Here is a 14,756-nt window from a genome sequence, read left to right on the forward strand (position 1 = left end):
CTTAAAGATAAAAGGAAGATTTTACTCTGCTGTAAAGCACTACATATGTTTCAGTGTTTATTAAGAAATAATGAATTGCTTATATGTTCTGACCTCCCAATCCAGAAAAATTCTGAAGTGTTCTATTCTCTACAGGTTCACTGAATAATTAAGGTTCAGTGTTCATCATATAGCTTATAAAATTTCTGTCTTTAATCTGAGTGTTAGAAATATTTTTTCTTGTAAATTACTGTCTTCATGTTGGATAGCTGATTTCCAAATAGCTTATAATGAACTAAGAGTCTAAATAATATATATTTGTACAGCTCCCCTCAGTAATCTTTCCTAATATGTAATAGTTTTATTATATTTTTACAGATGCTGGATGTACTTATTGTGTAGGCATTGAAATACTTCAGAAATAAAAAAGAGGCTCATCCCATGCAGTGATAACCTTTTTGCAAAAAGAAATACCTAAAGCATTGCATTTATTTTTTTTATCTTCCTAATCTAACTTCTTGCTTGTGCCCTGAGCCTTCCTCTGTATGCAACACTTCAAAATATTTTGTGCCTCTGTGGAAATGATAGGAGGGATGTGTACAAACACATCATGAGGTTTAGCCCCAGAATGTAGCTTCCTTCAATCTGCTTTGTTCAAATGGTGTATTTTATTCTGGGTAGGGCAGACTGTAACAAAACCTGGTTTTTCGACAGCCCTTTTATTCTATGAATGATTTGTTTCTCTTGTATCTATCAACTTTTTGCAGAACTGAATGCTTTCCTTCTTCAGTGTCTGAGCAAGATTTCCAGCCCTGAAATGGCCTTTCAAAGACATCTAGCAGGCAGCTCTCCTGCCTGGCCCCAGTAGAATAGGCAGTAGCAGTCCCTCTTCCTTCTTTGCAAGGGTATATGTGATCTGTTACCTTCAGTCAATACTAAGTAAAACTTCTCTCTAATTCTCACCACAAAGGCCATAACCATGTAACTGACTTCAGCTTAGAGTGTTCTGGTGTCTACTGCTAATAACCCTTGAAACTGAGTGTCACTAAAAGTAAATCTTTCTGTTAATAACTGCATATACCATAAGCTAATGTAGCTGCACGTCTAATGCTAATGTATGCTGCAACTGCTCTTCATTTTCACCATGGAAGTATGCAAGTAATAGCCTGCCTCTCTCCCTCTCTGTTAGGGGAGACCTGCAGTGGAATGCTGGAGAGAAAAAGTTAACAGGAGGAGCGAACTGGCAGCCAAAAGTAGCACCTGCAACATGGTCAACTGGTGGTGTCCCAGGTGGTCCTTTGGTAGGTGGTTATTCCATAGATAGCACAGGTATTGGACTTCCAATATTTCATGAGGTGCAGTGCAAGCATACCTGTAGGGACTGCTCCCCTCTACTGAGGCTAAAGAGTTTGCTTCTGTGTAAATTATATGAGTATTTCAAGTCACATTTTTAAAGCTGGTATAAATACAGCTGGTATAAATAAACCATTGAGTAGTAAATGAAAAATACACTAGCTTGTGTATCAAGGCATTGCTCTACCTGTGGGCATTTCCAAGTGTGTGATCTGGCCAGGATTGGGCCCAGGTCAAGTGCCCAATATAAAACACTATAGATCCAAAGCTGATGTACTATAAGGAGACAAAATACGTTGGTTTTCCTCAAGTTTTACTGGATGAAGTAGATCAAAAGACTACACAGTATTCATACTGATCAGGTACCTGGTGGTAGATTGAGAGTGGGTAGCTTATTTAGCAGGGTAAAGCAATTTGAAAAGGTAAGATGACCCTGTAAAAAGTATCAGAAGGCACTAATTTTGAGAGAAGAGGGTCAAATTGAGCTAAAAATCTAAACTTGGAACAAGAGCAACTTGATAATGAATGAGCTACAAAAATATTCTGAAGAGGAGTAATACCTCATCTCATCAAATGTCTCACAAGGCTTAAAACAGCCTCCATCTGAATGAGGTTGGGTTGGCAAAGGAAAGAAAGAACTCTGAAAGGGGACCATGACCAGTTCAGTTCCTTGCTGCCACAGTCAGGTGTTAACATGACTCTGAGCATATTCCATAATGTTATGGAAGACACAAGAATTCTCTGTACTTCACTTAATGTGTTAGTTGTAACATCAACTTTTTTTCTTGATAGAAAGGCTGGGCAATACTGTACAGTGTAAGTGAATTTTTTTTGACCTTTTACTGCACTTACTAAACGTGAAGATACTAACAGCACCTCACCTGCACTGCAGTTACTACTGCTGGCTTTAAAACTAGCTAGAAGCTTCTAACACAGTTCCTCTTGGACTCTCTGTCCAACAGACAATTCTCAGGCAGTGGGTTGATTATGGCAGTAGTGATTAACCATTTCTGTGCTGTAAGCTTGAAAATTATCTCTTTACTGCTTTACTTGGATGTGAACTACCTGATGTCTTGTACTGCCTAAAATTTTGTGCTTCTGCAGCATCAGTCTGGTCTCGTAGTGATTTTACCATCTGATAAGTAACTGGTCTTTCTGGGAAGCTGGGTAGTTTTGATAGCATTTCATGAAAGATAGGTGTTGTATATATTTCTTCAAAATCATGCACTTAGGTGCTTTTTGAAACCAAGGTCTGCAGGCAAAATAAATATTAATGAAAAAATGAAGCTTTTATTCATGTCACTGTTGAACCACTTAAGTTTTGGTGACTTATTTCCTTCCTTGTGACCTTTCAATTCCAGGATTAAAATCTGCAGAATTACATCAAACCCCATTCCCTCGAGTGACCTTGTGCTTAGAGGACAGAGCAGACTCAGTTTGTATGGCCATTTTCTTGGCATCTGCCTAACTGGATATTGAGCTACAATGTGTTCCTGTAAAAGCAGTGGGATCACTGCATCTGATGTCATTAATCTGTGTGGTTTCATTTCTTGCTTTACACATCTGTGTTCAGATCTTGGTTTTAGTTTGGAGACTCTGCTAGCACAGTTCAGTTTTTAACTGAAATGCTCCCCTGAAACTTTCAGACAGGAATAGAGTTCATAAATTCTTAGCCAGAAAATGTAGTGGTTTTGATAAATGGTTCTGGCTGGAACAGGTTATCTTGAATTGTCTCCAGCTTCTTAAGAAACTGGCATATTTTAGTCTGGAAGCAAGGATATCAACCAAGGGCACTAAAATGCAGCATTCACAGAAGTGGACTGTACAGTTCCAGCATATATCCAGAGACACAGTTCTCCTTTGAACTGTAAGTGTGGTAGCTTCTCTCCAAGTGTTGTGGGATGTTACTGAGTCAAGGTGGGTGGTAAGGATGTGGAGGCACAGGCACGACCATACAGCTCCTGTAACAGCTTGAGAAATTGTGCCAGTATGCTTAGGCCATACAAGAGCTGTAATGAAATCCTACTGCCCTCTTTACATCCCTTCCTTGAATACTTTCTGCCTCTCCTCAGAGTTGTTAATAATTTGGATTGTATATATATCTGTGAAAAGGAAAGGTTTAGATGCCTTCAAGGCTATAAGGAGATACTGCATGGGAGTTACATGGAAGGGAGCCAAAAGGGATGATGTGTAGGCTGTGCTAGATAAGTGAGCTGGGGTGGCCTTTTTAAAGGTGCTCTTGTGCTGTATATCCAGTCAGACTACTAAACTAACAGTTCTCTCTTCCTGAATTGTAGTGGAAGATAACCTTTTTTTTGCCTTTTTTTATTTGAATGAAAAACATAATAAATCAAGCCTATGAATGAAAATCATAACAAGATAAACTAAACAGTCCTTAGTAAAGAATATAATGGTTCTGACTGAGGTTAAAGTGTGTGAACTTATCCTTTAACTCCAATGAATTTTGGTGCATAATTATTTTTTCTTCATTGTGAGCTAATTATAGCCACTATTTTCTTTAGCTTTACAATCTGCTTAAGCTTTTACTAAAATACAGTGCTACAATATGTTATGAAATTGGGATGCTTTCTTATGCTATGTAGAAGGAGAAGGAAACTGTGTTTTCTTGAGCCTATTTTGAGTTGTAGTCAGTAAATGGACTCTGTTCATGAAGAGAACGGAGCCTATCACCATTGCTTTCTTATGAAGAAACAAGCTGAGCATAAGGACTCATTCAGCTCTCCCATTCTTTGAAGCATTGTGGTTTTGAGGCTGCATATGTGCTGCATAACAGTCCTACTTTCCAGAACAGCTTTGAGAATGCTGGAGACTCTGTGTGGTTTCCAGATGGTTGCTGTTAGACTTTTGCTTTTTTTTTTTGCCTTTTTTTTTTTTTTTTTTTTTTTTTTTTTAGGCGGGAGCTGTGCCTCCAGCAAGTGCTGTTCCTGCAGCAGGAGGTACTCCACCTGTCCCACAGCCAGGAGCAGCATTTGGGATGGTGAGTCTCTTTTGCTACACTGCTCTCCCTCCCTCGCCCAGCCCCTGCTGACTCAGTGTTGGTTTGCAGCCCCCAGCAGGTGCAGGGGTGCCCATGATGCCCCAGCAGCCGGTGATGTACGGGCAGCCGATGATGAGGCCCCCGTTTGGAGCCGCCGCTGGCCCTGGTGTACAGGTGAGCATCACTGCTACACCAGAGCTTAACTGCTCTCCATGCCTCTAGAAGGTAGCTTGTGTGTGTGCATTATCTCAGCTCAACTCTAGCTCTGGGTCTGTAAATGAGATGTCATCAAGGATCAGCTGCCTGCCTTGCAAATCACATGAACCGCCTGGATTTTTTTTCTTCAGTTGCCTTGTATGAGACCAATGGAACAGGTTTGAAAAGTCTCCTACAGCTAACTACATCCAAGATCTGGTTTTGAATAAAGCTCTGAGTGGAACTCTCAGGCATCACTATTCTGTTCACAATCTACCAAAATTTACTATAGCTACACTCAGCAGGTGATGCAGCATAAGCTGTAACACCTGTCCCAGGCTATTACTTCCAATAGAGTTTGGCTTGTAATAATACTGAGAAGAAAAAACCTTTCCAGAGGAGATGAAGGAAATTATTTAGCTGTAGTATTTTTCTTCTTGTGAGTCAGAAGTCCATCTTGCCTTTCAAGTAAGGAGGGAGATGGAAGGTGATGCTGCAGCTTCAAAATCTCACTGGTAACCCCGGAAACCAGGCTACCCTGGTTTTGAAAATACTAAGCAATCAACATATAGCAAACCACACTTTTTATGTAGGGAACTTCATTCCCAATGAAGCTTGTCATGGTTTTCTGTGTAAAAATAGAAAGAACTTGAAACTGCTCTAAGAATATACTTAGTCTTGCTTTTCCTCCTGGTTTAAGCTATCTCTGCACTTACCAAGAATATTATGATGGGACACAGAAATTTTTTTCTGAAAGAGTGGTCATCAAGGTGCCAGGGCTACATATAAAATATTTCTTGTGCCCTGAGCTGAGCTAGGAATGGGGAGGAGTAAGGACAGAGTGGGAGAATAATTTGACCACCATAGCCAGAAGTTTTGCATGGAACTTCAAAACTGATGTTTTCTATGGAATGACGATTTTTATACCTATCAAAGGAGGAACCTAGTATGATCTAGTCATATTTCCAGTTTGTTTTGGACTCTTATTTACATTACCAATGTCAAATAATTTGTACTTAACTGCCAGTAACAGGGATTTTCAGTCCCCTGCAGGATGCGCTCTGCTTGCTCTGAACCTTGGTTTTTAACATCTAACAGTTGTCTCTTCTGTCTGGGTTGAAGGTTCTAATGCTATTCTGTTTTACAGGGAGGGAGTGATCTCAAGCTATGCTAATTAGGATCTGCAGTGCCTATAGCCCTAGCCACTAAACCTGCCAAACATTGTTAACCCTGTAGTAAGGATGGAATCCAAACAATGCTTGAGCAAAACGGCTGGATTTGCAGGCAAATGAGAACTTTTTATGCTTGCAATGTGCTTGTGTGAGAACTGCCTGTGTCTATCTAATGCTTGTGTATTCTTGTCTGCTTTGTTTTTTTCCTGCCTTCCTGGCTGGCGTCTGTCAGCTTTCTCCAAGCCCAACTCCTGCTACTCAGAGCCCCAAGAAACCTCCAACAAAGGACCCATTAGCGGATCTTAACATCAAGGATTTCTTGTAAACGATAAGGTATTCTGTGGCTGCCTGCTCGAGCATGTCACACTCTGGTACATGTCTGGCACACAGATGTTGTTTAGGTTGAATATGACAGATAAAATCACAGCTGCAGAGCTAGAAACATGCACTGTAACGAAAACCAAATTCTCTGTCCATACTCTCAACTTTAGCTTGAAATCTTGACTCGCAGATAAACTTTTCCTGACTTTTGCTTTTGGCCAAAAAAAAAAAAACAAACAAACAAAACACCTATCTTTAATTCATAACTTCCATTTTTTTCCTTGTCTCCTTTCTGTCCAAGCATTCACATTTGGGTATTTTCTTGAAGCTATTACTGAAACACATAGAATGACAGCAGGGTACAAATTCTGGGTGGAGAGAAGTGGTGCCGAAGAGGCTTGTTTCAGTCTTGTGGGTGTTGAAACAGATTTGGTATCGTAGGTGTGAAGGTGTCAAAAGGGGAAAAACTTACAAATTCTTGTCATCAAGGGAAAGTTGCTTGCAGCTTTTTACTGCTGCCAGCTAATGTTGTACCCTGTCATACAATTTTTCAAGGCACTGGAAAAATTGAGTGTTTTCTGAGTGCTAAGGCTGTGAGGTCTTGAGCAGTGCTGTGTAGAGCAACAGTGGGGAAGAGTAGAGGAGTAAATGCAAAGAAAAATGGAGGAGAAGAAAAAAACTAGTACTGCATAATGGGAAGAAATAAAGGCCAAAACATTATTCTGATAGATCTGGAAGGCCAAGTAGGAATATAAAATTGAATTAAACACTTAAGCCAATTAAAAAATAAAGATGCAGAAATAAGGTATGCATTTTATAATTAAGACTAGAATAAAGTGTCTAGAATAAGGTGAGGAGAGGACAATCATTACATAACTTTAAAGCCTTCTTCATGAGTCACTTTTCTTCCTTCCTAGAGCTTAATTCTAAAATTTGTTCTGAGCCCACTCTGCACTGAAGCTGGCAGCAGTGATTCAGGCTGCTCTTAGCAGGCATCTCCCAGTCCCACTTCACCCTTCTCCAAATTCCAGCCCCAGAGAGGTGTACCTGGCACTTGGCAGAGACAGCCAGGAGTGGAGATACACCACTGCTGGGACTCACTGGTTTCAACTTGTGTGTATAATAGAGAGATTCATAACTGGCTGTGGGAAGACTGCTACTTCACTAGAATCTGATGGTAAATCCTTTGAGGTGTGAAGAGACGAGCAGATTTCGTGCTCTTTGTAGAACATGCTTTGCTAACTCCTTATATCAGTTTTCATCTAATACTTTTCTATATTCACAGCTGCGTTTTTTCTGACTGGATGCTAAAAACGTGAGTTTGGAGACTACAAATGGATGCTCAGAGTTTCTCAGTGAGCCACCAGTACCAAACCCAGTGCTTACTCAGACTTTCTCTTCCTCCTGAAACGTGTAGCACAGCTGTGAAAGTGAACATTAGGAATGTGTACTACCTTAGCTGTTATCCCTACTCTCTCGAAATTTGTGTACTTGGGTTATTTGTGTTTTACAATTTAAACAATGGATGTATGTTTCTGATGCCTTCTAGTGCTTTTCTGAACCTATCCCACAGGGGCAGATTATGCAGCTGTTGTTTGGTGAGCCATTTGGAGCAATGTCTGTGGTTTTTGAAGGTTTCAATGTATATAACTTTTTGAGGACACCCAAAGTTTCCCTAGGACTCAATTTCTCCTTTATCTATTACAAAACATAGTGTGATAATACCAGATAGTAAAGAAAATACTTACAAAATTGTGCAGAATACTCTTTTTTTTTTTCCAGTCACAGGAATCTCAATTGTCGTGAAAAAATGTTTTATTTTTGTGGCACTGTATATGTTAAAATAATTTAAAGTAAGATAAAGGAAAAATTCCATAACAAATACCTTTTCAATGATTTACCAAGAATGAAAAACCATATCTGAAAGAACACCATATTTATTGCTGTTTTTATTTTTAAATCTATTTTAATTCTTTACGTTTTCACATTTATAATTGGCATATTTATCCGTTCTTGCTAAACGCATTGAAAATAAGTAAAGGGTCAGTTTCTCTCCGTGTAGTTGGGAAAAAGCAACCATAGTTGTGCTGGCAGTAAGGGATTTCAAACACGAGAGCACTTTTTGGTATATCTGTAGTCAAAACATTACAAGTGATGTTACTCATCTCTGTTCAGTTCTTCCGTACATCTCTTAATTTAGTGCTTACCTGTGTATGCCTTAGGATAGTGTTTTCTCATTGCCCCGAATGCGCTGTGAGTAGCTTTTGTACTATTGGTGATTAGATTTAATTCTGATCCGGAGATCCATGCCCTTTACTGTACATACTGTGTTCCTTTAATTTTTATTTGTTCTCATACTGTTTCTGCTGATGGCTTGGTGTAAGATCTTGACTCTTCAATGAGGTCACTGTTGATCAGTGTTACAAGTGGCTTGGCAGTCCTCTGTAAAAGCATATTGGGTTGGAAAGATATTCACCTAAAGTCTTTCAAATGAACTATTTAATCAATGTATGGTACCATTAAAAGTGGTTGTATCTGAATTTGCTGTGGGGATAACATACACTGTAATGGGAAAGTTCTATAAAAAGTTAATTTCAAAATGGCTTTTCTTTGTATTTCAGTTTAAAAAAAAATCTCAAACAAAAAAAAAAAAAAAAAACCCAAAAAACAAAAAACCCCAGTGCATGTGTGCCCTCTGAGATGCAATAAACACCTTGATCAAAGTAAATATCTTGTTGGCCAGTTTCATACTCTTTAAGATGTTGAGCACAATAAATACTCTGAGAGGGGAAAAATGTGTTTAGGTCCTGACACTGATTGGTGAGTCATATGGGAATGATTTTTATAGAATCACAGAATGATTTAGATTGGAAAAGACATCTAAGATCATAGAGTCCAACTGTAACCTAACACTGCCACCTCCACCACCCATCCATGTCCCTAAGTGCCACATTGACAGCTTTCTTCCCTCATTGTTCCAATTTTGCAACCAGTTAATTACCAAGTGTGTCCTAGAGGATTTTTTTTCACAGTTTCTTTTATGTATCTGAATAACCCCGTTAGTAATCTAATCTTACTACCATTCCCAGCTGTTTTCAGCTGTGCCCAAATGATGGCAACCACCGGTTGCCAGGAACAGCCCCCTGAGCCTCCTGGGCACAGGGATTGCCCCAGGACCATGAAGGCCTTCCTTGGAAGGGTGTTGGGTGGAAGGGTGGATGGGGGGCAGGGCTGCACTTGGGGGACCCCAGAACCCTTGTGTCACAGTGCCCCAGGGCGGGATAAAGGGGGCATCGATTCTATATCTCAGCCTCATGATGAGCTCTCGGTTGCATCCCAGTTTTCTGGATTAAAAAGGGGTAAGGCTCAACAAATCACTGTGTCTCCTCACTATTTGAGGACCTGGACAAGGTCAGTATCTGCACTCCCAGAAAGGCTCACCATGCCTGTGTGGTGTGTCTTCCTGCCTGCCTGTGTGATGTGTCTTGCCAAATGCAGAGAATGCTTGACTTCTTACCACTGTGTTGTGCATGTCTTCTCAAAGTGAGGACAGCATTTTCAGAGGAGAATCATAACCAAACAAGTAAATATATTTAGACCAGTTCATTAGTGTCTTACTCAAATTGAGATGATGAGCTGCTACTCACTGAATTGCAAATGAATGTTTACAACATCACATGTTTTAAGGGGCCAGACCTCAGGGAGAAGGTTTTCTCCTTGCCAGGTACAAGCCCCTACCACAGAATTGGCGTTCTGCATTAGCTTAATCCATGTCCACAGCCCTTGTCCTGATTTTGTTTAGTTTTCTGTAGATGTCATGGCCAACAGCTGTGTGTGTGTGATTTGTTACCCTGTGAGTAAATAGAAGCCTGGACAAAAAAGAAGCTTGGGGGCAAAGCATCCAGAAGTTTGTTCACTGTGGGAAGTAAAACCAGTGTATTTCCCCAAATGCTGACTAAGGCTAAACAAGTGACTTGCTCTCCCTAGCACAAAGGAATTTTAAAAACTGGCTTGCAAGGCAACCACGTGGTTGTCTCCTGGCCTGTTGACAAGAACATGTTCTTGTTATCATCTGAGTTTCATCATCCAGGCACGAACGTGTCTGTGTCCTGCTATGACTAACCACTTTTCAATACAAGCTGTAGGGAAGAGTGGGTGGAAAGGAGTGCTCCCATCTGCAGAAAGAAGAAACTGTCTCCTTCCCCTGCATTTTTCATGAGGGGAGAACAGATTTCAGACAGCTGATAGTCCCTTATCCAAGTTCTTACTGACCTGTGTGCTGACTTCTTCAAAAGCTGGCACGAGGCATTTGTAGCTCCTCCTTAAGCTATGAGTGCCTTAAGGAGTGGTAAACACCTGGAGAACTTGAATTCAGCCTGTTGCAGAGGTTTGAAAGAAATCCAAGTCATTCTGCAGAATGGACTCATTCTCTATTTTAATGTTTGGAGTTAGCATTGCCTCCTACTCCGCTCCTTTGTTCATTGATTTTAATTGGCTTTAAATGAAAATTTTAGATGTAAATAAACTGTAGCTTGCGTTGATGGCCTCTGGATTGATGCTGGTGTTTCCACAGATGAAAGCTTGGATGGTGAGAACTAAACCTCTAAGTTGTCTTCTAAGATCCTGGGGACCACCTTAGCCTGTCAGGCTGCTACCTGAACTTCCATTCTTAAGATTTAGAAAGGCAGCTGTAGAGGCTAGTGACTTGCCCTAAAAACAAGCAGGAAAGTCAAGAGCAAAAGCTGTTCTGGGATGGGGGCAAAAGGGAGGGAAAGGAAGATTTACTTCTGATTTTCTTTTTGGGGGCAGACAGCATCTAGTCCATGAAATGTCTGGTGGCCGCAGCTGACATTGTTTTGTCTTGGTGACATGAACATTTGCTCCTGCCCTTCCTTCCTCGTCTTTCATCCCAGAAAAAGAGCTGCATGCTCAGGTAACTTACTCTGCATGGGGAAGGAAAAACATCTCAATAATTCTTAATGCCTAGACAAGCCAAGTGAAACTTGTTGTGATAGGAGTAGTGTCACTGACATAAAGATAATACATGAGCTAGTGATTCAGACCTTCCAGGACCTGAAATATATCAGAAATTTTATTCAAACAGAAAAATCTTTTTTCCGTGTGTTATACACTGCTAGTGCTGCAAGCAGTGTGGGAAGTGGCAGACACTGAGTGGTAATGAGGGGCTGAAATAAGAATTTCAGAGATGGGACTACAGAAGGAGAGTGGCTATACATACTTTAAAGCAGACAGCACTGCTATTTCTTCTGCTCCAGATCTTGGCTCCTGAAGCTTCACCACCTCTTCCCTTTCCCTTAATTAAGCTCTTCAAGTGATGTGGGCAGCAGAATTCCAGTGCTTGCTTCATTGCCCGAGACATCTCTGCATGCACCTAGAGGTGTGAGGATTGTAGCCTTTGGGAGTTAGCAAAGGCAGTAAACCTGAAACAGAAACTGAAACAAGCGAAGAAATGTGTGTCTGGGTGTGGCACCCACTGCAAGGACTAAAGAGAGAAAACCTGCAGTCTGATGGTGCTGGAGAACTTGTGGAAGGGTTGGTGAATGCCCACTCTGCACAGCACTGCGAAGCACCTGCGTTAAAGTGCTCATGGTGAAACATGCCCAAGTTTGAGCCATATTTTCAAAATATAGTTTATTACAATGGAAGAATGTGGCAGCAGCTCTCTGGCCACAGAGAGAAACAGACAACTCCCAGGTATCATTCTGGGAAAGGCTGTGAGAAGCTCAGAGAAAAGAATGAGAAACAGTTCTTAACTTGCTGCACCTGGTATTGTGAACATGTGGAATGTGTTATGGAGATTTGTTTACCAAAGGGAGGTTTCTTAATTAGCCAATGGTGTTGGTGTTTTGATTAGAGGACCAATTAGGTCCACCTGTAGTGAACTAGGGTATAAAAGTATGGGTTTCTTAATAAAAATTATCAGCCTTCTGTAAATGTCTTGAGAGTCTATGTCAATTATTACCCGGTCCTGACCCGTTGCACTGACAGAAGAGATTTCTCCATTAACCTCAACATAATAAAATTCTAGTAGCCATCTTTTTAAGAGGTCCTGCCAAAGCATTATCCCGCTCTGTTGGAAGCAGAGATTTCATGCCACTAAGTGCACCAGTGAAGGCAGATCCTGCACAGTCTGAGCCAATCTTTCCAAGTTAAACTGGTAGTTGGAGAGAGGTTAGTAGTTTTCCAGGAAAGTGCAGGGACTGGTAGGATCTGGTGACATAGGGTAGGAGGGATCCTCTCCTCACCAAGAACATCACCTTTCAATAGTCCTTGTCTGTGCTTTTGTCTATCCAAGTCTGGAAAGAGGCTGACTGTGTGGGAGAGGGGATAGTATTGCATCAAGGAGGGAAAGGAGAAGACGGATGCCCTAGGGAATGGTGTGGAGGATTAGTGGTGTGTTCTTGCTCTTGGGGCTGCAGGCTGTCTGTAGTTAAGGAGGGGGGTGGGCACTGGAACATTGTGGCTACAGAGTGACCCCAGGGAGGGGGTAGCTCTGTGCCCTCAGCCTTGGAAGCTGCTGCAGGCCTGCATAGTGGGTATTAAATGTCAGCAAAAAGATTTTGTGTACAAGAACAATTTACAGCTGCAAGCAGACACCAAGCTTTAAAAGACACCTTTCATACTCTGAGTGTGTCAGCATATAAATAAAAGCGGTTTTTTAAAATGCTACTGAGATGCAAGCGTAGGACAAGTTAAATTATGAAGTTAATTTTAAGATTATCCCTTCTGTGTCTACAATGTGTCTGTAATTACACCCTGTCAGTCTGAATTGATCAGTCAAGAGGGTTTTTAGTGATTCTTCTTTTCTCTAGTAATCCCACACTTTCTCCAGCCGACTAAAAGAGCAGGATTGAATTTGTTTTGAAAAACATCAAGACAGAAAATAGATCACTACTCTTTTGAAAGATGGAAAAACTAAGTTTTTAACAAAGGAAGAAAAAGGGGGGGGAGACAGTAACACTGAGACCAACATACTGCATAAACATGATTGTCTTACTATACAAATTCTGGCTTAGGTAATAGAGCATCTTTGAATCTGCCTTTGCACAAAAGTTCACAGCCACTTAGAGATTGTGGTTTAGGATCTGTTTCTGTGGACATGTCTTTGGGAGATGGAGCACATCTTCCCCTTTGTGCTTGAAAAGAGAGGTTTCCAGCAGTGTATGAAATCCCCACTTTCCATCTCACCTCCATCCCATCATGACAGTGCCTGTCTATAATCCCTGCTGCTCAGGGGCGAGCAGACACACTGAGCTTTCCCAGCTCTGTGTTTTGTGGGACGTGAGCAGTCCTGATTTTGAATATAAATAATATAAATAAATATATATATATATATATATATATACACTTATTTACTTATTTATTTATATAAAAATTTATTTATTTAAAGATACAAATAAATATAGATAGTTAAATACATTTAAGATTGTAGGCAGCTGGTGACTTTTCCTTGCTGCCTGGGTCCCAAGTATTGCAGTTCTCTTTGTGAAAGTTTGCAACCTTGCGCCCTTGCGAATTACTTTCCCGTCATTCTCATTTCAGAAACGGTCTTGATGGAAATCCAACTGCTTGCCTCTTTTCATTTTCTTCAAGATTTGAGTGTGTAGAATTTGCCTAAAGATCCTCTGGCTCCAAGGCAAATTGTACTGTAAATGTGCTTCTCTCTCAAAACATTTGACTGCCTTGATTCCTGTAGGATGGCTGAAATGCTTTGCTCTCTAAGGCGTGATCGAGGCCCAGGCAGGGACAGAGGCAAGGCAGCATTCAACACACTCCACCTAATTTTGAATTGACACAAAAGTTCCATCGATTCCAGTTGTACACACATCACCCAGCAGTGCATCTGGGCTTGTGCATGGACAGTTTTTAATCATCTTCCTAAACTTACGTGAAATTATATGAGGCTACTTATTTGGATTTTTTTTTCTCTTTTGAACTTTATATTTTAAAATCCAAAATATGCAGATGAAAACACTTTGTTACCATAGTCCTTGTACAGACAAGAGAGTTGATTCCCACTGATTAACAGAGACCATACAAAAAAAACTGTTTTTTTTTTTCAAAGTAACATAGAAAGATTACATAGTGACCGTAAACAGATTTTTTTCTATTTAAATGCTCAGCTATTGTTTAGGATTGTAAGTAGCAATTGTAAAACTAATGTGTGTGTGTGTGTATAATTCCCTAATGCTCTGCACACTCTTTAATCTGACATACCAAGAAAACCTGTTTCTCCTGAGCAGCTCTTAAACCGTGTTTTGCTGGAGGACAGGTAATACTTGTGTCCAGGTATACTTAAGCCTACCTGGTTTCTCCAGTATTTTCAGTTATCTCAAAAAAGTTCACCTTGTGGTTCCTAAGTGGAGAGTTGTCTTCTCTTCTAAAACATAGTTTGACAGATTACATTCTTGATGATTACTAAAATGCAATATTATGTCTTGGTAGATATGTCTTGCACATATCTATTCAGTGAAGAAAAATGTAATTTTTAAAAGGGTTACACTGTTCTGTCCACCCAAATTATGGTATTTTGTATCAAGGATTGATTTCCCTGCAATTTTAGAATCCTGGAAATTATTTATTGCAATAAGGTGACTTATGTATCTGTTAAAATATTTTCTTTAGACATTTGGCTTCATGACTGATCACCAAGATTGACTCTAATCCTACCATGTCATTTAGCCTGGCTTGTGGATTTTTCAGACAGCTTCTTCGCC

General features: G+C 40.4%; 1 protein-coding gene across 7 annotated transcripts in view; it reads left to right on the plus strand.

Annotated features, from left to right (window-relative positions):
• SNAP91 (synaptosome associated protein 91) overlaps nucleotides 1–8,697 on the plus strand; it is a 63,392-nt gene extending 54,695 nt beyond the window's left edge. For 2 of the 7 annotated variants that reach the window (XM_050972744.1, XM_050972747.1), the window contains 5 exons: nucleotides 1,169–1,280; nucleotides 2,125–2,148; nucleotides 4,247–4,330; nucleotides 4,400–4,504; nucleotides 7,304–8,697. In XM_050972744.1, coding sequence (XP_050828701.1) covers nucleotides 1,169–1,280; nucleotides 2,125–2,148; nucleotides 4,247–4,330; nucleotides 4,400–4,504; nucleotides 7,304–7,318 — 340 coding nt within the window. In that variant the 3' untranslated portion in view covers nucleotides 7,319–8,697. Of the gene's footprint in view, nucleotides 1–1,168; nucleotides 1,281–2,124; nucleotides 2,149–4,246; nucleotides 4,331–4,399; nucleotides 4,505–4,677; nucleotides 4,705–5,929; nucleotides 6,786–7,303 lie in introns of those variants that run through there. The other 5 variants (XM_050972745.1, XM_050972748.1, XM_050972749.1 and 2 more) reach the window with 4 other exon arrangements.
• Nucleotides 8,698–14,756: the final 6,059 nt, after the last annotated feature.

The sequence above is a fragment of the Serinus canaria genome, chromosome 3, assembly GCF_022539315.1.
Source record: "Serinus canaria isolate serCan28SL12 chromosome 3, serCan2020, whole genome shotgun sequence".
Taxonomy (NCBI): Eukaryota; Metazoa; Chordata; class Aves; order Passeriformes; family Fringillidae; genus Serinus; species Serinus canaria.